Source organism: Oncorhynchus gorbuscha, linkage group LG01, assembly GCF_021184085.1.
Source record: "Oncorhynchus gorbuscha isolate QuinsamMale2020 ecotype Even-year linkage group LG01, OgorEven_v1.0, whole genome shotgun sequence".
Taxonomy (NCBI): domain Eukaryota; kingdom Metazoa; phylum Chordata; class Actinopteri; order Salmoniformes; family Salmonidae; genus Oncorhynchus; species Oncorhynchus gorbuscha.
In genome coordinates, this window is record NC_060173.1 from 74,390,551 (window position 1) to 74,417,108 (window position 26,558).

The following is a 26,558-nucleotide window of genomic DNA, read 5'->3' on the forward strand; positions in this document are numbered from 1 at the left end:
TGTTATTACTTTACCTGGAAACCTAATGATAACATTTGGGGAATGTTCTGATGTGGTTGTTAAAGATGTTGTGCGCAACATTTTATTGAACGTTAGGAGAACATTCCAAGGATAGTTCAATTAAAAAAATAAGAAAAAATACATTTTCTCATCAAAAACATCTTAGAATACTTTTGGGTTGTTATTATCCTAATGTTAGATAACACCTGAATTAGAACTTAATGTGAATCTTAGCTAATGTTCTGGAAATGTTCCTGGTTTGCTGGGTTGGTTATGAGCAATAATTGCATGTTGGGCGCCAACTCCCAACTCCCAGTACAGGTAAAAACACATCACCAACAAACAATGAGTAGAAAATGATGCAATCCCATAACATACTTACTCTCACTCACAGAGAAGTTGCTGGAACCTAGGTGGTCAGAATTATTTTATAAACAGTACAAACCAAAACCCTCTCCATCATAAACATGTCTTGGCAGACATCTTGCCTTTGCTCTGCTGGCTGTTGTAAAGTCGTCCGAAGGCTTCGTCTTTGGGGATGTCTGGGTAGAGGAACTTTAGTGGGTTCTCAGGGACCTCTCCGTCTGCGATGACCTTGTAGTCCCGGATAATGTCAGCAAACGGGAGAGCGCTGAGGCGTGATTTGGTGTACGGCTCCACCGAGATGAACTTGGCCTCTCCTGTTGACACAGACACAACCAAAGCGCCAATCAGAGTTAAATGTTCACAGAATCAATGTTAAAGACACTGTGGAAGTTTAGATGTTAATTGTTTCAATGTTGACCTCATGGTTTAGATAAAATATGAATCAATTTATTATCTTATGAAACCAAACAAATCACTAGTTTTGGGCAAACAATATGATTTTAATGGGTGTGGGGAGGTGTGACCCTTTATGTCTAATCAGGTCATTTCTGGATAATTTGTCTCTCCATGTAGGGGTCCCCCTTTGGCTCAAGAGCAGATGCAAAAATTCCAAATAGTGAAGATAATTATTTCACGACACCACAGTAATCGACAGCCGAACAGGCCTCACCACTATCGGACTGCTCCACCCAGGTGAAGGTGATCCCGCCCAGGTGGCTCTCGCTGAAGCGCAGCAGGAAAGTTCCAGGCTCCTTGTCCTTCAGACGGGCCCTCTCAGTCTCCTTACTGACAAAACCCATGATGCAGCTGAAGGAAGCACACCCAAAACACACCATCAGTTACAGCACCATTACATTACTTATTTTACACCCACTGATTTAACAGTACACTGTGGTCTAAAGCTCTGAGCAGTGAATAGATCAATCCAGTCCATTAAATCCATTCAAAATGGAACTGAACCTAATGATTCACAAATTATATTAAATTGTACTGAACCCAACACTGTAGTTTAGCAAAAGGTATCTTAGGGATCAGCGGTGGGGTACACAAAGCAGAGGAGTGTCCACAGACAACTTGTAGCCCCTAGCATCTATCGCCTAAGCATTTATGTAGATCTGAGAATATTGTAGAAGCAACATGGCAGTAATTCCATCTGTCCCCCTAATAATTGTCCACACATGGCATAGTGCCTAGGGGAAAGGGGATAGGGGTTGTTTCTGACCGGCCCTAAATCTCACTTGTCGTTCCAGATGGGAAGTAGGTGCTTCTTGATGAGCTCCAGGATGGAATCCAGCCACATCCAGAAACTGAAATTCTTCCCATGAATATTCTCCTGGATAAAGCAGACAGAATGGGAAAGAGAAATGAGAATTACCCTTAAAAGTTTTTATGGCATCTTTCATAAAAAAGACAGCCTCAAGTTATTCATTTAATACGACCACTGGAAAAATTCCTCAGGGGAACTGGTGCAATTATGAATAGTTGATGGAGAATGACTCCACTAAGAGCTGAAGAGAATAAGTCAAGTCAAGATGGAGAATGACAGTACAGTAGGTCTGTGAAAGATTCTACATGAAGTGGGAAGGGAGAGTATTTCTTACTAAGATATGACATCCTTCATTTTGTGTTTAAGACTTGTAGTCGTAGGACTATAAAGAAGCAATAGCACCGACCTTGCAGAATTTGGACCAGGATACCTGACATTCGTTTTGGGAGGCTTGCTGACCTACAGTGAAGATGATTCATAGATTTACGATTATCAACAACAACAAAAACATTACAATTTCATACACTAAGAATGAATATTAAATTATTCTTGAACAGAAATAACACCACCGTAGATAATATAGGGGGAGTCCATACTATTGTGGTGGTTGGAAGCCAAAGACCGATGTTGAACAATCTCATGACAATTCACATTCCTGTTCTCTCATAATTGAAAATACTTGTAAAGGGACAGGAGTGCTTTTCCTCATGACCTGTGCAAATAAATGGTGTATGTATGCTGTTCCAACACTGTTATGCCCCCATGAAAAGTGTTCCACTAGGCCACCGTACCCAAGAGTTTCTCTCCTAGCATGCACAGCTGTTCCCTGTTGAGGCCCCGCCCAGCGAAGGTGGAGAACTGCCAACTCAGTACCTCAGAGAGCTGGCCCCAACTGGCCCGCTGAGGACTGGCAAAGAAGCCCAGGTTCTAAAAAAGGGAGCGGCACAGAGGACATAGAGTGAGATAAAATATAAAACACCTAAAAGAATGGTAGAGTATGTGTGTGTGTGTGTGTGTTCAGCTCACCCTGGGTTCGTCAGTCAGCAGGTTGTACCACATGACAGATGCCCAACCTCCAGGCAGTTGGCTAACATTGGAGATGACCACCAGAGGAAAGGAGCAGGTCTGCAGAGAGAGAGAGACATATATGCACGCACACATACCCCGCATGCACGCACGCACACACACACAGTATTTGCTTACACAAAGACTACAGTGGCTTGCAAAAGTATTCACCCCCATTTTTCCAATTTTGTTGCCTTACAACCTGGAATTAAAATTGATTTACAGGTTGTAATGCAACAAAATAGGAAAAACACCAAGGGGGATGAATACTTCTACAAGGCACTGTAATAATGACTGACAATGTATGCTAGGAAGACTGTGTGGGGGTTATTTGAGGTGTGGGATGGTGTGGATTATTGTCAGAATGTGTGTGTGGGAGAGTGTGTGTCTTATATAGGAGATATGAAGAAGTGTGTAGAAATTGACTGACCTCCAGGTCGATGTTAATGCCCTGTATGTTGAACTGGGCCTCAAAGCTGAGGGAGTGGAGCTCCTCCGTCACAGAGACAGGACCCTGGAACCAGCAGAATACAAATACGCACACAAAGATACACACGCACGCACACACACACACACACACAAAGATACACACACACACTTTACTAAACGCCTTCCTCTTCCTAATAATATACAAACATTCTACTACACCACATTTCACAAACCCTTTTTCTCAGAACACATTAAATACAGTAGCAGAGGGAAAAAAAACATTTTTTGTGCAGTGAGGGACACACCAAAAAGTTGAACACATCTCAATGAAAAACACGGCAGGCTCTATCAACGGGATAAGGAATTTGCCCTATTTACTAAAGAACAGCATTCCATAACAAGGCTGTTGAAAAACTCAAGGAAATGATCTTTGAGGATGAATATATTCCCTCTACAGTATATGAGCATTAGGGGGAAGTTTGATAGCAGTATTCATCAGTAATTTTCTGTAATAAGATAAGGATCCTGTATCCTAGTGTTTAAATTATGTGAATGAAGCTTTGTCTTGACTTTTGTTGAGCCACATGAATAAAAAGGCTAAATAAAATTCGAAAGTCAATCTAATGATAAAACTTTCTCAGAAAGAGCACATGTTTTTTCAATTAAGAGTTTACTAGGGGAGTTAACAAGGTTTTCCATCTGTGATAAGTTATGGAGCCATCTGAAAACGTACGCAAGCAAAAGCACCATTGTCCTGAAAAGGAGTTAAAACTTCAAATTAAGGGGAACATTTTGCAAATCCTTGGCAATGTTGCCTTCTACTGTTTTAAGAAAGCAACTACCTCTTTCTTAACGGAAGTGTTTTTGAGTTATTATAGATATTATATATTTAACTAGGCAAGTCAGTTAAGAACAAATTCTTATTTACAATGACGGCCTACTGGGGAACCATGGGTTGTTCAGGGGGAGAACGACAGATTTTTTTTACCTTGTCAGCCTAGGGATTTGAGGCAGCAACCGTTCAGTTACTGACCCACTACTCTAACCACTAGGCTACCTGCCGCCCCAACCTCAGGCAAAGTAAAACAAAAGATTTACCTCTAAATAAATCATAAGTTTTAAACTCTTAATTCACTTCTGTGTCCAATGACTTCTAATCAAATGATCTCTGGTTGACCAGAATATATCTCTTGTTACAAAGATACAGAAGAGGAACTGAGACAACCTACTCCCTAATCTTTTCTGGTTACATTACAGTCAATAAACTAAGCAGATCAGACCCAGCTGCTAAAGCATTGGGGCCTATGGGAGAGTCACCCTATTAAGCAGACCGGAACTGACCATTTTTTTCAATGGTAAACGGCCTGAGTGGGACATCTTCATTTATCTACCATTTTTGGCTCGACAAAGCAGTTCTACCATAGCAAACAAATCTGAAGGCCATGTTCCAAAGGTCAAGCTTTTCTAAAGGTCACTTTACTAGAGTGTAATCTTAGATAGGCCTGCGTCACTGACCCTTAACCATCATTCATGGAAAAACTAAAAGTCTTGTTCAACTTCCATATCACTCCTCTCACCTCGTTCACCTTGGTTCCATTAACGTATTTCTTCTCTTTCAGCTGCTGAAGAAGATACAAATATGATATCAATGCATAACAAATGTACTTACATTAATATCAAATGAACTGTTCACACAATGTCATGTACAGCTAGGCCAGGGCGATCTTAATAAAAAATGTTTACTATATAACAGGGTCTTTGCAAACAGTTGTCTGTTATTTACAATATGACCGTTGCCAGCCAGCCCCATTGAACCAAATTAGTTGGAGTCCACTAAAATGTTTCACGAAACCGGTGAATGAACAGATTGAGGTTGAATTATTATTAAAATGTCAGTGTGTTAGTGGGGACAGTGAAAGTCAGAGGTTACCAAGTGTCGAAACTCTACAGACAGGCAGCCATTGGATGATTCCTCCACGTCCATTACTTTGGTGGTGGTAGTCAGGATGAAGAACTGACGATTTCTGAATGGAGAGGGACGGGGCAAAGCCGTAGTTAGTAGTCTGAACTAAGCATACACACGCGCAAACACATACAAACACATAACAGCAACAACAACCAAATGAGCTAAGATACTGTACATGGCAAACACATGCAGCAAACACATGTAGCTCAGTTGGTAGAAACAATCCCGGGACCAATACGTAGAATGTATGCACACATGACTGTAAGTCGCTTTGGATTCTCAGGCATATATTATTATTATTATTATTATTATATATTAGAAACAACTCAAATTCAAGTTGGATTTCAGGCAGCTAAAAACTACTAACTACTCTGCTTACTTAAACTGTGTCAACTGATAAGTAATCAAACACATCTCTTTGTCACTCTTTGTCACTGTTCTCACTACGCACTAAAAACAAAGTATAGTATGCACTATACAAAGTACACGCTATACAAAGTATAGTTCTATATAGCGTCAAATAATGGTTATTTGGCTTGTAAGCATACAGGAACCCTTTTTGGTGCTATATGGAAACCTTTTTTTGAAGGTTCTATGAAAATAACCATACTCATAAGGTTCTAAATGGAACATGTAATGTGCTATAAAGAACGATTTCCGAAGATTCTATAAAGAACCATTAATAAAGATTTGATATAGCACCAAAAAAGGGTTCCGCTATGGTTACAACCCTTTTTGGGGCTATATAGAACCATTTTTTATGGTTCTTTAAAGAACCTTTATGGAGAATGGTTCTATAAAAAACCTCTCAATCTCAAAGGTTCTTTGTAGAACCAACATTTTTTTTAATTCTGGTTTAATTAGCCACATTATATTGTTAAAATTCCATAGTTTTATTATTGTGTTTATTAGCAAGTTTAATCAGGTGTGCTAGCTCTGGAACAGCTGGGGGTCCCTGAGAAGAGAATTGAGAACTACCGGCTTAGTCGACAATTCTCAATTGAAGCACGTCCATATGTGAGCCTTTCACAAGACACCGTCACTGGCCATAGTCATATACAGTGCTGTGAAAAAGTAATTGCCCCCTTACACTCAATAACTGGTTGTCCCACCTTTAGCTACAATGACTACAACCAAACGCTTCCTGTAGTTTTTTATCAGTCTCTCACGGCGCCGTGGAGGAATCTTGGCCCACTCTTCTATGCAGAATTGCTTTAAACTCACTCTTCCAAAAAGTTATACATTCTTCCAAAATCCTTGATGATCATCCAGGTGCTTCCAGTTGCTTTTTGGCAAACTTGAGTAAATGTTTTTGGATGAGATGGTGAAAACCAAACACTGCATTCCACAGTAAGAACCTTATGCCAACAGTCAAGCGTGGCGCTGATAATAAGATTGCTTGGGGATGCTTTGCTGCCCCAGGACCTGGATGACTTGCCTTAATAGAAGGAACAATGAATTCTGCTCTGTATCTGAGAATTTTACTGGAGAATGTCAGGCCATCCGCCTGTGAGCTGAAGCTGAAGCACAGCTGGGTTATGCAGCAAGACAATGATCCAAAACACACAAACAAGTACAGTTGAAGTCAGAAGTTTACATACACCTTAGCCAAATACACCTTAGCCAAATACATCTTATCCAAATTCCCTGTCTTAGGTCAGTTAGGATCACCACTTTATTTTAAGAATGTGAAATGTCAGAATAACAGTAGAGAGAATGACTTATTTCAGCTTTTATTTCTGACATCACATTCCCAGTGGGTCAGAAGTTGACATACACTCAATTAGTATTTGGTAGCATTGCCTTTAAATTGTTAAACTTGAGTCAAACGTTTCGGGTGGCCTTCCACAAGCTTCCCACAATAAGTTGGTTGAATTTTGGCCCATTCCTCCTGACAGAGCTGGTGTAACTGAGTCAGATTTGTAGGCCTCCTTGCTCGCACATGCTGTTTAATTTCTGCCCACACATTTTCTATGGGATTGAGGTCAGGGCTGTGATGGCCACTCCAATACCTTGACTTTGCTGTCCTTAAGCCATTTTGCCACAACTTTGGAAGTATGCTTGGGGTCATTGTCCATTTGGAAGACCCATTTGTGACCAAGCTTTAACTTCCTGACTGATGTCTTGAGATGTTGCTTCAATATATGCACATTTTCTTTCCTCATGATGCCATCTATTTTGTGAAGTGCACCAGTCCCTCCTGCAGCAAAGCACCCCCACAACATGATGCTGCCACCCCCGTGCTTCATGGTTGGGATGGTGTTCTTCGGCTTGCAAGCCACCCCCTTTTCCTCCAAACATAACAGCTCTATTTTTGTTTCATCAGACCATAGGACATTTCTCCAAAAAGTACGATCTTTGTCCCCATGTGCAGTTGCAAACCGTAGTCTGTCTTTTTTATGGCGGTTTTGGAGCAGTGGCTTCTTCCTTGCTGAGCGGCCTTTCAGGTTATGTCGGTATAGGACTCGTTTAACTGTGGATATACTTTTGTACCTGTTTCCTCCAGCATCTTCACAAGGTCCTTTGCTGTTGTGTATTGATTTGCACTTTTCACACAAAAGTACATTCATCTCTAGGAGACAGAATGCATCTCCTTCCTGAGCGGTATGACGGCTGCGTGGTCACATGGTGTTTATACTCGCGTACTATTGTTTGTACAGATCAACGTAGTACCTTCAGGCATTTGGAAATTGCTCCCAAGGAGGAACCAGACTTGTGGAGGTCTACAATTTGTTTTCTGAGGTATTGGCTGATTCATTTAAATTTTCCCATGATGTCAAGCAAAGAGGCACTGAGTTTGAAGGTAAGCCTTGAAGTACATCCACAGGTACACCTCCAATTGACTCAAATTATGTCAATCAGAAGCTTCTAAAGCCATGACATCATTTTCTGGAATTTTCAAAGCTGTTTAAAGGCACAGTCAACTTAGTGTATGTAAACTTCTAACCCACTGGAATTGTGATACAGTGAAATATTGTGATAAGTGAAATAATCTGTCTGTAAACAATTATTGGAAAAATTACTTGTGTCATTCACAAAGTAGATATCCTAACCGACTTGCCAAAACTAAAGTTTGTTAACAAGAAATTTGTGGAGTGGTGGAAAAACAAGTTATAATGACTCCAACCTAAGTGTATGTAAACTTCTGACTTCAACTGTATACATCAAAATAGTTAAAAAGCAACAAATTTGACGTGACCTACTCCAAGTCCAGACCTAATCCCAATTGAGATGTTGTGTCAGGACTTGAAACGATCAGTTCATGTTTGAAAACCCACAAAAAAATTCCCCCACGGCGACGTGAGACTGATCAACAACTACAGGAAGCATTTGGTTGCAATCATTGCAGCGAAAGGTGGCACATTATGTTATTGAGTGAAATTGTTTATTAAATCAATAAAATAAGCATGCATTTTTTGTTATTTGTAACCTCAGATTCCCTTTATCTAATATTAGGTTTTGGTTGAAGATCTGATAACATTCAGTATAAAAAATATCAGAAATACTTTTTTTACACCACTGTATAACATGTAACAGCATAACATAACATATTAGATAAACTAGAATGACACTCTCACTCATTGTTGCGCAAAAAAAGCTGTGCAAAAACCACGCCCCAAAATATTATATTGAGCCATGACCCTACATTTTAATTATCACTAAAAGAGGAAAGAAACCTTATTTGAACTACAAAGAACTACTGAAGGGCTCAACAGGTTATTGGGGTCAGTATGGTTCCACATAGAACAACCACCCTTCCCAAAGAACAATGTTCACACATGCCACATGAGAAGGTTCAATATTGGCCTAAATAACAAGAACAGGAAATCCCCACAGAACATCCCACATGGAGGTTGCATGGATATACTCACACTCTGCCAGGAGGGAGGTCCCTACACACAGGGAAGATAATACAGTACATAAATTACTCAGTAATGTAGTGCTAGCTTGCTTATAAACGTCAATGAAGAATATCTTGATGTCTATGAAACATTACGTTTCTGAAATATATTCATGTTCACACAGTGTTGTCAGTTTGTTTAACAAAGTTTGCAAAACGCGATCACTTTGAAGCAAATGCGCCACATATTGCTGTGTTACATTACACTAATACTCACTTGTCAAATATTGTCTTCACTTTTAGTTGGTAATCCACCTCTGGAAGTTTGACCAGCAATCTAGACAGAAAAGTGACAAATCATAAATATTTAGCGAAAACATACACTCACCTGATAGTTTATTAGGTACAGACAGTGAGTTACTTGGCCGTGATAAATATTTAGCGAAAACATACACTCACCTGATAGTTTATTAGGTACAGACAGTAAGTTACTTGGCCGTGGCTTGCTATATAAATCAGGAAGACAGGCATTGAGGCATTCAGTTACTGTTCCATTTAACGTTAGAATGGGGAAATCGAGTGACCTAAGGGACCTCGAGCGTGGTATGATCATCGGTACCAGAAACCAACAAATTTTTGGATTACCAACAAATATAAGATGGCGCAGACGGAGATGGCAGCATCGCCACTAGCTCTTAGAAAACTTTGCAGTATTTTGTTTTATTATGTATTATTTTTTACATTATTAGCTCAGGAAATGTTTTGTGTCATTACATACAGCCGGAAGAACTATTGGATATTAGAGCAGCGGTAACTCCCCAGAACTACCAGCATTACAACCAGGAACATAACTTTCCTAGAGCAGATCCTTTGTTCACTCTCCCCAGAGCAATTGAACTTATTCCAGAGGCCTACCCAAAACATCACCGGTGGAGGAGAGGCACGGTGGAGGAGGCGCACACCACCCTCCGCTTCTGAGTATATTACTCGCTAAAGTTGAGTCTATGGATAACAAAGCTGATGAGCTTAGAGTAAGGATTTCTTTCCAGAGAGACATCGGGCCTGTAAAAAAACGTTGTTTCACAGAAACATGGCTCTCTCGGGATTCTCTGTCGGAGTCGGTAAAGCCAGCAGGATGTTCAGTACAACGCACAGACAAGAATAAATATCTCTCTGGGAAACAGAACGGCGGAGGGGTGTGTTTCATGATTAACGACTCATGGTGTAATTCTAGGAGCATACAAGAACTCAAGTAATTTTGTTCTCCTGACCTAGAATACCTCATAATTAAATGCCAACCATATTATCTACCAAGAGAATCCTCCTCCGTCATCACCACGGCCGTTTAATCTCACCTCAATCCGAAACCTCGATGGTCCGTGAAGAACTTTACTGGACTATATGCACACTGGAAACCACATATCCTGAGGCTGCATTTATTTTATCTGGGGATTTTAACAAAGCAAATCTGAGGACTAGGCTACAGAAGTTCTATCAAAATATTGACTGTCCTACTCGCGCTACTAAGACTCTCGACCATTGCTATTCAAACTTCCGGAATGCTTACAAGGCCCTCCCCCGCCCTCCTTTCGGCAAATCTGACCACGACTCCAACTTGCTCCTCCCGTTATAGGCCGAAACTCAAACAGGAAGTGCCCGTGCTTCATACTATTCAACACTGGTCTGACCAATCAAAATCCACGCTTCAGGATTGTTTTGATCATGAGGACTGGGATATGTTCCGGGTAGCTTGCGAAAATAATCTAGACGCATAAATGGATATGGTGACTGAGTTCATAAGGAAGTGTATAGGAGATGTAGTACGCACTGTGACTATTAAAACGTACTCTAACCAGAAACCGTGGATAGATGGAAGCATTCGCACGAAACTGAAAGCGCGCACCACTGCATTTAACCATTTACCAGCCACGTCACTGAGACCGACGTCTTGCTTCGGACAGGCTAAACACATTCTTTGCACGCTTTGAGGATAACACAGTGCCACCGATGAGGCCCGCTACCAAGGATTTTGGGCTCTCCTTCTCCTTTGAAACGGCAACCATCCTGGGCTTTTCACACACAACAGTGTCTAGGGTTCGTGCAAGCTAACAGGCTGGCCACAAAGAGACAGATAACGGTGCAGTACAACAGTGGTGTGCAGAATGGCATCTTGGAAGGCACAACTCATTGGTCCTTGTCACGGATAGGCTTTTGCAGCAGATGACCACACCAGGTTCCCTCCAGTGGGCACGCGATCACCAACACTTGACAATTCAGGAGTGGAAAAACATTGCCTGGAACATGACAGCGAGTTCAGTTTACTTGAGTGGCTTGCACAGTCCCAGACCTCAACCCAATAGAACATATTTGGAATGAGTTGGAACCGGCTGTTCGCAACATGAATGTACGGCCATCCAATCTGCAGCAACTGCATGATGCCATCACGTCAGCATGGACCAACATCCTTATGGAATGTTTCCGAACATTGTAAAATTCCCCGAAGAATGCAGGCTGTTCTGGAGGCAAAAGTACTAGACCCCCGTACTAGATGGGTGTACCTAATAAACTCTCTGGTGGGTGTATATTTAAGATGTACACACACACAATGGATTGATAAGCACCAAGTATTGAGTTGTGTTACATCTTAATACACATACAGTACCTGACTTTGGTGGTGAACTGCACCCCGGTCTTGATGATGAGAGGTTTCTGGGGGTGGGTTGGCATACATGGCTGCTTCTCCACCACAAAGGAGCTGTGGACATTGTACAAAGGATGACACAACAATGGCCTACAAGAGAACTACAATAGCATAATAGCAGTTGTGTATGCCACCTAGATTTGGATGGCGGCAACATAACAGCCACAAGTTAATTTCCCTGTTATCTAGACTTCCCATTACTTCCCACTCATTGTTCCCTATGCTTCCAGTTCTTTGGAAAATCACTTTGAGATATGGATATTTCATGCACTTGGTTAGAGTAGGTGTTCGGCTTTGTTGAGGTCAGTACCTTTTGATGAGGTGGTAGATGAGGTATTTGACCTGCTCCTCCATCTGCGGTCTCTGCAGTGGGATGGGGTCACTCTCATACGTCACCTTTAATATAAGCTCCCCTAGTTTGTCCAGCTGACGCTTCATCTGGAACAGACTTTGGGCTGTCAGAGTAAACCTAGGAGAGAGAGAGGGTGATGGGGTGTGCATGAATTGAGGTTGACCTAAAATCACACGTTATTTTGGAATATAGTTATAAGATTGAGTTATGTGTGTGTGTGTGTGTGTGTGTGTGTGTGTGTGTGTGTGTGTGTGTGTGTGTGTGTGTGTGTGTGTGTGTGTGTGTGTGTGTGTGTGTGTGTGTGTGTGTGTGTGTGTGTGTGTGTGTGTGTAAGCAAGCTTGGTTACATTACCAGTTCTGGAGCTGGTCCAGTCCAGTGAGCAGTGGGCCACCTATACAGTTGACCTGCTGCCTGCGTTTCCACTCCATCAGCTCTGGGTTCAGCTGGGAGACTATCAGAGCATCAATCTCTTTTATCACGTCACTCATCTTAGATAGGTTCTCCTATGGGGGAACAATAAGAACATCTCACTGCTGGTCCTGTGTTGCTCAGTTGGTAAGAGCATGATCCTAGCAACACCAAGGTTGTGGGTTCAATTCCCCCAGTATGATTGACTTGGAAAAAAATCTGTTTTAAGTTAATTTCATGCAATTATATGTGGATTAACAAGACTCATGACATCTTTTAGGAAGGATATTTAATGATAATCCCATCAATAATGGATAGGGAAAATAGTCTAGACCCGATTTCCCCAAATGCTATTCCGCTACCAAATATGTTTTATTAGGATCATTTATATAAAACCCTCAATGTAGTTATACTGTATATATTCTCTTTTACAGAAAGTGATTGGAGCAATTGATAGCGACAGAGTCACACATCATATGAGATTTATTTCCAAGCAACGTCCAATTTCTTTGACTCCTCGACTTTAGGTCGTAGTTCATTTTCTGAATGTCATAGAGAAAAACCAAAGAAATTCCCCTTTGCATCAGAGTTGCATCTTCCTCTGGCATGTACTGCTTGTTTATAGCCTGAAGCTTCACAGATGTATGCATCGTTTTTGATTGGTATAAACAATCACTAATTTTTTTTTTTAAATGTAACGTTTTTTTTACCCCTCAAATCAAGGAAGTTCCCACACTTCCCCACAAAACATTGGCGCCTAGGTTGGGAACCCATGTACTATTTATGTAAGTTACATTGAATAAAAGTGTCTGTTAAATGCCATATATTATAATATTATACATAAACGTGTGTTTTGTTAAATAGTCCCCGAAGCGAATTCAATAAATATCCTCAAGATTTTAATATCTAAAACTCACTCAGCTGTCTTGCAGTGCCAGACGAAAATCTAACTAGCAATATCGTGCTGGATGCAACAGTGCTCTCCACACTTTGCAGCCCAACAAAATGTTTTCTTTTTAACCATTGTATCTATATAGTAAATATTCATATAGAATTGTATAGACTAAAAGTGTGTAAGACAGCAACTGCATGACAGAAACGGTGGCCCCAATTCAAATAAATGCATATTACTCAAAGATAAGGCATCGCTGATGTTCAACTGTTTACACGCTAAACACAAAGCTTAGGCCTATAGTAACAACCATAGCTGATTGCTGGTTTATCTAATCTATGTAGTGTTCCCACACCTTCCTCTTAAAGTCCAGGTTGTTGAGCATCTCCTGCAGTCGGGTCACTTCCTGTTTCATCGCCGCTGTGTTCCTGTCCACTGGATCTAAGGGACAAAAATACATCCAGCGTGACAGAGGATAAAACACAGTGGGAACCCATGTACTATTGATGTAAGTTCCATTGAATAAAAGTGTGGCAGTTCTTTGCACCACTATATTGGCGCAACCTGGGATTGGTACATGGGTCGTTCCACGAAATGAGTCCCTTTTGCATCACTTTGAAACTGTAAGTAGAAATTGTACACCCTTATTGGATTTTAAAAGCATGTTATATTAAATGTGGTGCCATTTAATAGACCACATGGACAATTCAATAAATTCAATAAAAATAAATAACATTTTATTTGAATATAGACTTGCTAAATAAGTCCACTTTCTGTGACTTCTAAGAAGATTTGAACCCCTTTAATCCCAAAAGTTTTCACCATTATTGTAAAGTCTTAGTTATTTTGTTGCGTCGACAAAGTCATTTCAGGCGATTTGTATTTATTTAATGTGATTAGCGATTCATTTAAAAACACACCTGTCCCTGATTTTAAGGTCAACCCTGTTTTGTGAACTAAACTCTAGTTTTAATATGGTGAAACTATTCCTTGTAAAATGTTTTTCTCAAAAGAAAGACTGGATATCTGATATTCAAATCATAGCGTAAAAGCAGGTGAGCTGGTTCGACTCTTTTTGGCCATTTTCTTGTGTTTTGTGGTGGACAAATTAGTGGGTCGAGCATTACACATCAACCCTCATAGATAGACAGGCTAGAAATATTTGAACAATAAAAACAATTATTGTGAAGCTTCTATGAGCTGCCTCTCCCCGTGTCACACATCAAGCTTCCGTCCCCCTGATCACACCGGGTGGCAGAGTAGCCTAGTGGGTACAGCATTGTGCTAGTAACCGAAAGGTTGCAGGTTCGAATCCCCTAGCTGCCTAGGTACAAATCTGTCGTTCTGCCCTGAACAAGGCAGTTAACCCACTGCCATCAATGAAAATAAGAACTTGTTCTTAAATGACTTGCCTAGTCAAATAAATAAAACATTTAGGCTGATTTAAGATTAAATTGTCAACCCTGTTATGGTCAATTACTGTTGTAATTTTTGTATTTAACCTCTTGAAATGGGAAAACATGTTTTTAATTAAAAGTCCAGTGCAATCAAAAACTAGATTTTCCCGTGTTTTAAATGTATGAGGTTGGAATAATACTGTGTTGTGAAAATTATGATTGTTTGAGCTGTTTGAAAAGACCGCCTGAAATTTCAGCCCGTTTTGGTGGGATGGAGTTTTGGCCTGCCTGGTGACATCACCAGTCGGTAAATCGGTTAATATACCAACAAGAAAAAGCATTAAAGCAGCAGCGTAGCCTAGTGGTTAGAGCGTTGGACTAGAAACCAGAAGGTTGTGAGTTCAAACCCCTGAGCTGACAAGGTACAAATCTGTCGTTCTGCCCCTGAACATGCAGTTAACCCACTGTTCCCAGGCCGTCATTGAAAACAACAATATGTTCTTAACTGACTTGCCTGGTAAAATAAAGGTAAAATAAAATAAAAAATCCAAACCTCTCTGCCAATAAAAGCTCAGAGCAAAATTCCTTCTTGAGAAATTGCTCATGCTAAGAAGCCTCTTCTGACCATTTTAATTGAACACAATCACTATTACCCAGAAATGATTTGATATTAAGATAAAAATGGCTGAATTGGACCTTTAAGTTGAACATGTGCTCATCATGACAGAACGTTACAATTTGGTGAAATAAAACGTGTTTCTTTTATTGCCCCTTTAAAACCTATGGTTGTCATTCAGTCAGGATCATAATGAGATGATAAGAATATACATTAAAAGGGGGTCAAACATGCTTATGACAAGTCTTACAATGCATTATAACCACATCATATTGCATTATTGTTAGGAATTTTATGAATAAATGACTAAACAATATCCCCATTTTAAATAGAACTCTAACTAAGTAAACTTATACTCTGTTTTATTATATCTGATTAACAATATGAGTTCATAAGTGAGGGATTGTGGAGCCTGAAACAGGGGGTAATTACATTTAAATAAATACCATTCCAGCCAGGTTGGAGGAGATTAGGAGTGTTTTTTTTTAAGTAAGCAGAAAAGGTCTTTAACCTATGGTTGAACCGACGAAACTTAGCTCTGGGGTGTTTTAGATATGGCAGTGAGTGCATTCCTAGGTTTTCTGTTAACTAGAACTGTCAGCTAAGTGGTGATCGATAATGGTGAGGGATCAAGTGTTAATTCAGTTATGTTGTGTGTCCTGTGTGTGTGCTAGTGGGTCGGAATGAACATTTAAACTTGCTTTGTCTCGGTCGGGAGGAGGAGATTCATTCACCAATGACGTCATATTTTGTATATAAACTGTTGTTCGTGGTTAAATGGGAGCGCGCTCCGAGAATAAATACTATTATCCATTTTGATAAGACGGGTCTCTGTCTATTTTATGCAAATAAGAATCTTACAAATTCTCATAAAATAGACTAAGTAAATTCAATTAATGAAAACATATTGGAAATAATGAAATTACAGTAACAATTATACCTGCTGGATTTAAGCAAAGATACTAAAAACTAAGATATCCAGAAACTGCCTCTCCAATAAAATCCCTCGATCACGCTTGTAGTTGATGTCATGGCAATGTTGGCTAGCTAAGCTGATGCACAGAAACGTCATCGGGTCTAACGGTTGTCTCGAGCCGAACTACGGATGTGCAGGCCATCTAATCAAAGGCATTCCTTTGATATGAAGTTGTTTTGGATGAAAATGAAAACCTGTCAGTTTGTCACCTTAACCAGGTTTCAGCTAATTAAGACATTGGCGCAAATCTAGGTTTTGCATTTATATGTTACACTTTTTTTCACTTCTATTGACTTGCTAAACCCCATACCCGATTGGGGCAGCGGTCTAAGGCACTGCATCTCAGTGCTCGAGGTGTCACTACAGACCCCGGTTCGATCCCGGGCTGTATCACAACCGGCCGTGATCGGGAGTCCCATAGGGCGGCGCACAATTGGGACAGGGTTTTTTCAGATTAAGGGAGGGTTTGCCCGGAGTAGGCCGTCACTGTAAAATAAGAATTTGCTGTTAACTGTCTTGCCTGGTAAAATAAAGGTAAATAAATACCCCGGTCTAGTCTGCTTCGCAAGCGTTCCTGGAAGTATTGTGATATTGGGCCTCTGGGTTTAAAAACTATGCAGTTTAAGTCAAGTGTTGCCCATAGTTAGTCAATCATTTCACCACATCAGGCCGTCAGAGGGCAAGGTGCAGATATTGCCATTTTACTTACAGCTATCCAATATTATATGACAGCTGTAAAATCTCATCAGATCATAGGGGAGTCCATATGGGTATGGATTGGGTGTATGGCTGACCTCGAGACTGGAGAGTTTTATAGCGGAAGTCAAAGTCATCTTGCATGTCTTCTAGGTATTTCACTGCCTGGTCCATCATCTGCACACTACTCCTGATCACAGCCACCCTGTTGTCCATGTTCTTCTGTCTCTCGAAGGCCACCGAATTCTGCATTGACTTCTCCAATGGGCCCTATCAAGATGATGATGAGGTGAAGTAAACCACACACACATATGCAGACACCCCCCCCCCACACACACACAGATACTGTCCTATTGCAATTATTCTTTACTCTTCCTGTTACTGCCTCTGTCTTTCAAGGTGCTTCGAGGAAGAAGATGTAAAAAGGATATGTGGGAAACACAAGGGACTTTCCTGATGACGTCGAAGAGTCAAAGAGACTCACCTGTTCCTGAATGCTGGCTGTAGAGATGATACGACGCTCCTCTCTGAGGCAAGTGGAAATGACCCCGGCCATCAGCAGAGGGTTGGCTTTGCATTTAGTCTGAAAAAGATCATGGACATATGAACCCACAGACACATGTATACATGTACAGGAAGGCATGGAGATGTCAAACACCTAGAGACCTTGTCAAGCCATTCGAATCTCTCTGTGAAATTGTTCATGTGTTAGGTTGACAGTTGCAGGATCTGAGTTCGAGTCCTGGTCCAGCCTAACCCCCTCCTCCGAAATCGCCGAATATTATACTGTCTAATCCTGGCCCCAGCGCAGTTCTTAACATTATGCCCACAATCTATCTCCCTCTTCATTTCATGGGTATCCCTGTGAATTAAAGCAGAAAATACTTACAAAATATATTTTAAAAACAACAACATTTCAACTGACTTGTCTATATGAGTGTCTGTCTCCTGAATTGTGCGAATTGTGTGAGTTTCTAAGAGCTCTTTGAAAGATTGCTCTCTCAACTGAGATTCTTCCTCGGAAATACAAAAGAGTGTGAGTAAAACAGGGAGGTTTAGGTTTGCTCTACTTTCTCCTTATAATGTATAGTGTAAATTGGCTAATAAGGAAGTATTGAAAGGTATTTTTCAGACACGGTAACTTCTCTCCAACCTCTCCACCGACACACAACACAAAGTATGCCATCATGTGTGTGAAGAAACAAGATAAATCATTCCATAGGAAAGAATGCGACTGAACCAGGTACAGACTCAGTATGAAAACAAAACCAAAAGTAATGTACTATGACAGTCTAAACAAGGAGACATTTAGTGTAAAAAGGCCTAACAGACATGGGACAAGTTTATTAGACCAGAAAAATGAAGAAAACATAATGAAACGGGGTGGTACTACCTGAACCCCAACAAGAAGTACTTGTTTGCTACGATGATCCCTAAGGAATACAACCATGGATGGCCCATAATTTGTACTTTTAGTTTGCGTTTTGTCTGTCTCTGGGATCTGAACCCAGTTTTGTGCAAAACATGTCTCAAACACCATGTGCATCTTGACATCTTTGTCTGTTTTTGACAAAATTCCACAGATTCTGTCTAGGCCTCTGAGACACAAGGGAAAGTTCTGATGTGAACATGTGAAACCTGATTTGTCTTTCAGTCATTGTCTGTGACTACTGATTTGAGTGTGCAACGAAAGACAGAAAGGGGATTCAATCTTGAAAACCTACGCAATACCCTTTACCATCATCACAATGACGACGACATCACAAACAAACAGTGTCAGTTCAGCAGTCTTCCGCAGCGTCATTCGGCCCACTGTATTCAGATCCTCCCTCAGACTGAGAAATCCCCTTAGAGCCAACCACTCAGCCTTTCCTAGCTTTAGATGAGACATAAGAACTGCAATATTTATTTCCAGTACTAAAAGTCCTAATGTATATGCATAGTGGCTTGACCGTTTTCTTCACTCAGTGACATATTTATTTTATACAAGGTTAGGGTCAGATCCATCACAACAAAATGCAATTCAGGTATGAACCAGTGGAGAGGGGTTCATTCAATTCATGAAATGCATTTCCATTGAATTCCCTAAATTGACTGAGTTCAAAAGAATGGATCATAAATAATGCTTGTATACCTTCAAGGTAGACTCAGCACAAATGATTGCATAGAAAGAGACACTTTCCATCTGTCATCTGTGCGTAATAGACAGCACAGCTAAACAATAACAAAATGCACATCTCCAAGCGCGACACCAAACCAAACCTCTTGTGTCCTCTTGTGTTTGAGCTACTACTTCCTCTGAGAAACATCACACCATCTGTACACACAAACAAACAGTCAAATACACACACAGACAAAATGGAAGTTCTGGAAACCACAAGGTTCTGATGAGGTATGTGTCTTATACAGAAATATGGCCTCACCGGCCTCAGCCATCAGCCTCAAACAGCTATTTCCTGTTCCTGTTACAAGTGTTTTAAGGTACAATTCTCAGAGATTCTAAGAAATATACTGCCAGTCGATGTCCTGAGACCTCAGAGAGCATAATAGAATTTGGATTCCCCTGAATAGGGTAAGAGGTGAAATTGTCTGGAACAAAAATGACATACAACACACATACAACTTCACAATTGAAAGGAAGCTAAGTTTGAGGAATGCCACTAAACCATAAGCCAATCCCTAAAGGTGACAAAAACCCACAAATGAACAGTTCTCGTCTTTCACTTCCTTTTCCACACTGAACAGATACACACACACACACACATACATACTGTCATAACATACTACACAGTGCACCTCCCTATTTACGGGAAGTTGTTGGTTGGTTGTACTAAATCCCCTCAATGCTTAAATGCATCAATGACAAGGAGAGACTGTTTAATGTTATCAATGTTGGATCTGCAGGGTATATGGTTGCCTGGCAAACGGATTTAGCGCAGAGTTCAGTCTGGTTGTAACCAGGTTAGGTGTATGATATTGTAAGGGAGGTTATTGTGGCACCTGTAACTGCTGGTAGATGAACTTCAAGTTGTGTCTTTGTAGGAAGTTCTGTTCCTGAGAACACTGCCTGTCCAGCTGAGAAAGGAGATTGCTGAGGAGAACTGTCGCCATGGACTCATGGTTTGCGGCAGTATCCCTGTGAAGAAAACACATACATGTTGTCTTAGCTTTGTATCTAATTTAACAGTTTTCAGTGCTCAATAAAAAAAGTTAGTAATAAGAGCATGTAGAACATACTGTACATATCATGTTATAATCGACAAGGGAAAAGGGGGGAAATCACTCATTCTCCTTTTTCAGCATGTCATATCATCAAATGATTTCTTCTGCTGTTTTGTAGGGTGGTTCCACGAAGTGAGTCCCGTTTGGGTAGTGTAACTTGGTGGGGGAAAAAATCATTTTATCTCACCTAATTTGTACATTCTATAATAATGAATCCCTAATCACATGTAATAAATAATAATCTTCCGTCAAAGCAACAAAATAAATAGGACTTTACAATGATGGTGAAAACACTTAGTGGTTCACTGGGTTAAAATCTTCAGAGAAGTCACAGAGAGTGCAGAGAAGGACATATCAACATATGTAATACTTTTTTTCATATTAAAAATCAGATTAATTGAATTGTCCATGTGGTCTATATTAAAGGGTACTTCATTTAATATAACAGGCTTTTAAAATCCAATATTGATTCACAATTTCTTCTAAAAATATCAAAGTGACTCATTTCATGGAACGACCCAATACATGAAAAGGCTACATGTCAGTCACAGCCGGATTACACTCAGTAAAGTGTCATGGCTGGTCTCATAAAGGTGTTATGGATGCCTTATTGCCCCTTCAAGTAAAGTGTTATCAACTATGGTATCCACATGCTGTGTTTTAGTCCCTGAACATGCTCGCCGGAAACCCAACTTGATATCTATTATATATATTACTGTACAGTAACACAGGCACCAACACACATACAGACATACACACAGACATGCATACAGACAGACACACACAGACCAAGACACACACTCTCTCTCTCTCACACACACACACACACACACACACACACACACACACACACACACACACACACACACACACACACACACACACACACACACACACACACACACACACACACACACACACACACACACACACACACAAACAAATGCATGCACGCACGCTCACACACGCTCAAAACATACACACACACTCACCAGTCCTGGCTCTCAATATAGTTGGAGAGCACCTGCCTTATGTCCATAGGGAAGTTGTCATCATAAAGGTAGCCCACCTGCTCCTGGTATTTGATCTGGAGCTGTTGAATTTGTTTCCATTGACTCATGCTGAGGAACAATTCCGACAACCCAGAGCAAATTAAAACAGCCAAATCAATTACACTTCCGTGAAAATGATTGAAGGATCGGTGCTTGTAGAGTTTTTGTCCAGGTACAGTAACATAATGGTTTAGGATAAAGTAGACTATTCAAAAAGAGCATACTCTAGGGCCTAGGCCTACCTATTCTAAAAATGTGACGCATGTTGCGTTTCAAATGCGTATCATACTGCATATATATATATGATTATTTTGTATTATTACACTGTTTATGTCTGTCGTTATCCAATAACACAATATATTCGGAGTAATGAATAATATAGATCGATCAATTACTGATGCTTGTCGACTGGTAACTGTTTGTCAAGTAAGCCTACCACACGAGATTTCTTGTAAATCCCATTTTACAGCGGCATAAACTTTGCGTACCTTAATTTCTGTAGCGGAGCTAGATCAAATCGTTCTGGTTAATGACTATCAAAAAGTTTATAAAACGTCATCATTTGTGAAAGCCTACCTGTGTCTTTGGACTGGTGCGCTATCACAGAAATATCCACGTTCGGCGACACAAGTCATGTGAATGCTTGTCAATTGCTCCTCTCTCTCTCTCGTTTCCTCTTTTAGCCTATTATATGTTTCAAACCTTATCGTTTTATGTTGTTCGTCATGTCATAGGGCTGTTCTATAGGTTTTGTCACTTCCCTCCCTCGATACGCCCCCTGTGGCTCATTCATAATGTACTATAGAAATGTATCATTTGATGTTTAGAGTGAGGGACATCTAATTTCTCAACAACATTTGAACTGTACAAAATAAACATACTGGTTAAAAAATATTTAATTCATAACCAATAGTAGGCCTCGCTACTTACTATTTGCAATGCATATATGTAATAGGAAATACAAATGGTATTTAATAAGCGCATCATTTTGTTGAACTATGCAACACATGGATTGATGAATTCAGGAATTTCAGTTTGATTTAAAAAAATGTAGCCTTGGTGCAATTTTCACAAGTATGTGCTACATTTTCACACAAAAAAAGATACTCAAGAAGGCAGTTGTTTCAAAACTCTAAGCACATTTTCAATTGACTAAGTACAACACACAAAATCATACTGTCACCTTTTCACCAAACGTAGTGTTTCATCTAGAAATACATGTTTCACATTGCGATACATTATCATATGAAGGGGTTTGGGGTTTTAGGCTGGGTTTCTGTACAGCACTTTGAGATATCAGCTGATGTACGAAGGGCTTTATAAATACATTTGATTTGAAATTTGATTTGATATGAAGGAATTGCCTTTCACAACGCAATGATCAAATTCCTTTTGATATGATTGTCTTCTCATTTGTTAAAATACATTTGACTATTACTTAACCCGACTGCTCTTAATTGTTAATCACTTAACCGTTTGGTAAACCTATAGATTTTACATGTAAACTTTTGTCTACTGCAGATTTTGAGAACTACATAATGAAATGTATGTATGTATCACGATTTCCGCCGTGGTCGGTCCCTCTCCTTGTATGGGCGGCGTTCGGCGGTCGACGTCACCGATCTTCTAGCCATCGCTGATCCATCTTTCATTCTCCATTGGTTTTGTCTTTATTTTCTACACACCTGGTTTTCATTATCCAATTACATGTTCATGTAATTGCTCCATTGCTTGTGTTTCTTGCCCCAAGCAAGTCTCTTCTTATTGTTTTCCTTTAGTAGTGGTTTCTTTGCAGCAATTCAACCAATTCGACTACTGATTCACGCAGCCTCTTCTGAACAGTTGATGTTGAGATGTGTCTGAACTCTGTGAAGCATTTATTTGATCTGCATTTTCTGGGTCTGGTAACTCTAATGAACTTATCCTCTGCAGCAGAAGTAACTCTGGGTCTTCCTTGCCTATGGCAGTCCTCATGACAGCCAGTTTCATCATAGCGCTTGATGGTTTTTGCAACTGCACTTGAAGAAACTTTCAAAGTTCTTGAAATTGTCCATATTGACTGACCTTCATGTCTTAAAGTAATGATGGACTGTCATTTATCTTTGCTTATTTGAGCTGTTCTTGCCACAATAGGGACTTGGTCTTTTACCAAATAGGGCTATCTTCTGTAAACCAACCCTACATTGTCACAACAGAACTGATTGGTTCAAATGCATTAAGAAGGAAAGACATTCCACAAATTAACTTTTGACAAGTGGAATGAAATGCATTCCAGGTGACTACCTCATGAAGCTGGTTGAGAGAATGCCAAGAGTGTGCAAAGCTGTCAAGGCAAAGGATGGCTACTTCAGATAATCTCAAATATAATTTCCTTTTTTAACACTTTTTTGGTTACTTCATGATTCCATGTGTTATTTCATGGTTTTGTTGTTTTCACTATTATTCTACAATGTAGAAAATAGGAGCCAGACGCAGGTTTATAACTACTGAATTTATTAAAGCACCATACATAAAAGCGGGACGAAACCCAAAGTGCAAAATAATAAAGTACTTAGGAAATAGTAGGCGAGATTCCTCTCAGGAAAACAAGCAGCATCTAAAATGACCGACAAAAGACAAATGACAGAGGGAATATATATACACTGATAGGGACTGGAACCAGGTGTGTGTAATGATGACCAGACAAGTCTGGGGTTGAGGAGTGAAGGGCGTTTGCCGGCTACAGGTTCGGCAGCAGCTAGAAGGCAGGCGACGCTGAACGCCTGAGCTGGACAGGAAGGGGAGCCAAAGCAAAGGCTGATGTGACAGTGTGTCCAAACTGTTGACTGGCACTGTACATACCCGAATGTACAGCGATGATGATGACTATTATGATTTTAGTTCACAGTAAATAAAAATGAATCTGATATTGACATGATCAGAGATGTACTATATGTAACAAATCAAATCAGTTGTGTACACAGATTAGCAGATATTACAGCAGGTGCAGCAAAATGTTTCTGTTTCTAGCTCCTACAGTGCAGTACTACAATATCATACAATACCAATATGCAAATTATTCAGGAAGTCCAAAACAAGAAATAAATGAATCCCCAATACCCTTCAAACTCAACCACATCTTTTTTTCCATTGTCCCCCTCTAATCAGGGACTGAGTTAGACCTGGGACACCAGGTGTGTGCAATACATTATCAGGTAGAATAGAAAACCAGCAGGCCCAATACCTCGCAGTTGAATACATACCCCTTCCCTGAACAGTAAGCATGTATGCAAAAAATTAAGTTGTTGGGGTCTTGTTATAATATAATAATAATATAATATATGCCATTTAGCAGACGCTTTTATCCAAAGCGACTTACAGTCATGTGTGCATACATTCTACGTATTGTTGATGGGGGGGGGGTCTGCTTTACTAAAATTGTATTGGTCAATACAGTACTGTAATACCGTAATATATTACATTTACATAGAAGACACTTTTTTATCCAAAGTGACAACAGCGAATACATTTTGGTACATGTGGGAGTCGAATCTACAATTCTGGTGTTGCTAGTGCCATGCTCTTATGATCTGAACCATGTACAGGACCACTACAATACATAAAGTGTATTACAATACTTTCAAATACAATAAACAATTACAATACAGTTGGGAGATGTAAAATTGCTATCCCCATGAGCGTACCACCCTGCTTCAGTCTATGGATGAGGCATGCACTGATTTCAATCCAGTCTTACTGTATGTCAGGCTTGGATTCGCCATGCCAAAAGGTTTTTCACCAGGTACATGAAAAATGGATATTTACTGCAATCTATGGCCAAATGCTCAAGACTTGCTTGATGCAAACTAGTGCCTGCTAAACATTGTCTCTTCAATTTCTTTCATTTGACTACACTGTGAAAGATGTCTTCAATGATCACACCTTTGATCACACATGCGATTTTTTAGAAGGTAGTGCAATTGTATTGCCTAATGTGAAAAGAATGTGATGTACTGTAATTTACAGTACTGTAGCATACTACATTCAAACATCTATCTGAAATGTTTTGCTATTGGATTAACTGGCTGTTAAAATAACTACATTGAAAAGATTTAAATATGTTGTGTTTTGGTGATTAAACCAATGTGTCATATTTCAGAGTAAACTTATATTTTGGATCAATGGTTGTGTGATGAAAGTCTAAATGTCTAAAAATAAAATAAATACACAATGAAAGGTTTTGAATACTTGTACCAAAGCAATAAAATACACTTTAGTAAAGCAGTGTAAAACTTACTGTGAAGTCAAATCATAATAGTCATTATCATCATCTTAGTACATTTGAGTTTACAGTGCATTTGGAAAGCATTCAGACCCATTCCTTTTTACAGATTTTGTTACGTTACAGCCTTATTCTAAAATTGATAAAATATGTTTGTTCCCCTCATCAGTCTACACACAATACCCCATAAGGACAACGTGAAAACAGGTTTTGAGAATTTTTTGCAAATCTATTAAAAATGTAAAACAGACCCTTTGCTGTAAGACTCAAAATTGAGCTCAGGTGCATTCTATTTCCATTGATTATCCTTGAGATGTTTCTTTAACTTGATTGGAGTCCACCTGTGGTAAATTCAATTGATTGGACATGATTTGGAAAGGCACACATCTGTCTATATAAATCAAATCAAAGTTTATTTGTCACGTGCACCGAATACAACAGTGAAATGCTCACCTACAGGCTCTAACCAATAGTGCAAAAAATGTATTAGGCGAACAATAGGTAAGTAAAGAAATAAATACAACAGTAAAAAGACAGTGAAAAACAGTAGTGAGGCTATAGACAGTATAGAGGCTATATACAGTAGCGAGGCTATATACAGTAGCGAGGCTACATAGAGACACCGATGAGTCAGACTGATTGAGGTAGTATGTCCATGTAGATATGGTTAAAGTGACTATGCCTATAAGATGAACAGAGAGTAGCAGTATCGTAAAGAGGGGTTGGCGGGTGGTGGGTGGCGCGACACAATGCAAATAGCCCGGTTAGCCAATGTGTGGGGGCACTGGTTGGTGGGGCCAATTGAGGTAGTATGTACATGAATGTATAGTTAAAGTGACTGTGCATATATGATAAACAAAGAGTAGCAGAAGCGTAGAAAAGGGGTTGGGGGGGGGTTGATTACCTGTTCATGAGTCTTATGGCTTGGGGGTAAAAAATTGTTGAGAATCCTTTTTGTCCTAGACTTGGCACTTCTGTACCGCTTGCCATGCGATAGTAGAGAGAACAGTCTATGGCTGGGGTCTTTGACAATTTTTATGGCCTTCCTCT

At 40.0% G+C, this 26,558-nt stretch overlaps 1 protein-coding gene across 4 annotated transcripts in view; it reads right to left on the reverse strand.

Moving 5' to 3' along the window:
• LOC124041987 (signal transducer and activator of transcription 4-like) overlaps nucleotides 1–21,993 on the reverse strand; it is a 31,424-nt gene extending 9,431 nt beyond the window's left edge. The window contains exons 1-20 of one of the 4 annotated variants that reach the window (XM_046360236.1): nucleotides 21,824–21,993; nucleotides 21,224–21,316; nucleotides 19,974–20,109; nucleotides 17,458–17,556; nucleotides 17,072–17,243; nucleotides 13,644–13,729; nucleotides 12,340–12,491; nucleotides 11,946–12,104; nucleotides 11,597–11,689; nucleotides 9,212–9,271; nucleotides 8,966–8,986; nucleotides 5,058–5,151; nucleotides 4,705–4,749; nucleotides 3,129–3,212; nucleotides 2,660–2,758; nucleotides 2,425–2,560; nucleotides 2,040–2,092; nucleotides 1,605–1,699; nucleotides 1,037–1,173; nucleotides 489–680 (exon numbers count right to left, since the gene is read on the reverse strand). In XM_046360236.1, coding sequence (XP_046216192.1) covers nucleotides 489–680; nucleotides 1,037–1,173; nucleotides 1,605–1,699; nucleotides 2,040–2,092; nucleotides 2,425–2,560; nucleotides 2,660–2,758; nucleotides 3,129–3,212; nucleotides 4,705–4,749; nucleotides 5,058–5,151; nucleotides 8,966–8,986; nucleotides 9,212–9,271; nucleotides 11,597–11,689; nucleotides 11,946–12,104; nucleotides 12,340–12,491; nucleotides 13,644–13,729; nucleotides 17,072–17,243; nucleotides 17,458–17,556; nucleotides 19,974–20,109; nucleotides 21,224–21,316; nucleotides 21,824–21,882 — 2,065 coding nt within the window. In that variant the 5' untranslated portion in view covers nucleotides 21,883–21,993. Of the gene's footprint in view, nucleotides 1–488; nucleotides 681–1,036; nucleotides 1,174–1,604; nucleotides 1,700–2,039; nucleotides 2,093–2,424; nucleotides 2,561–2,659; nucleotides 2,759–3,128; nucleotides 3,213–4,704; nucleotides 4,750–5,057; nucleotides 5,152–8,965; nucleotides 8,987–9,211; nucleotides 9,272–11,596; nucleotides 11,690–11,945; nucleotides 12,105–12,339; nucleotides 12,492–13,643; nucleotides 13,730–17,071; nucleotides 17,244–17,457; nucleotides 17,557–19,973; nucleotides 20,110–21,187; nucleotides 21,317–21,823 lie in introns of all 4 variants that reach the window. The other 3 variants (XM_046360226.1, XM_046360219.1, XM_046360246.1) reach the window with 3 other exon arrangements.
• Nucleotides 21,994–26,558: the final 4,565 nt, after the last annotated feature.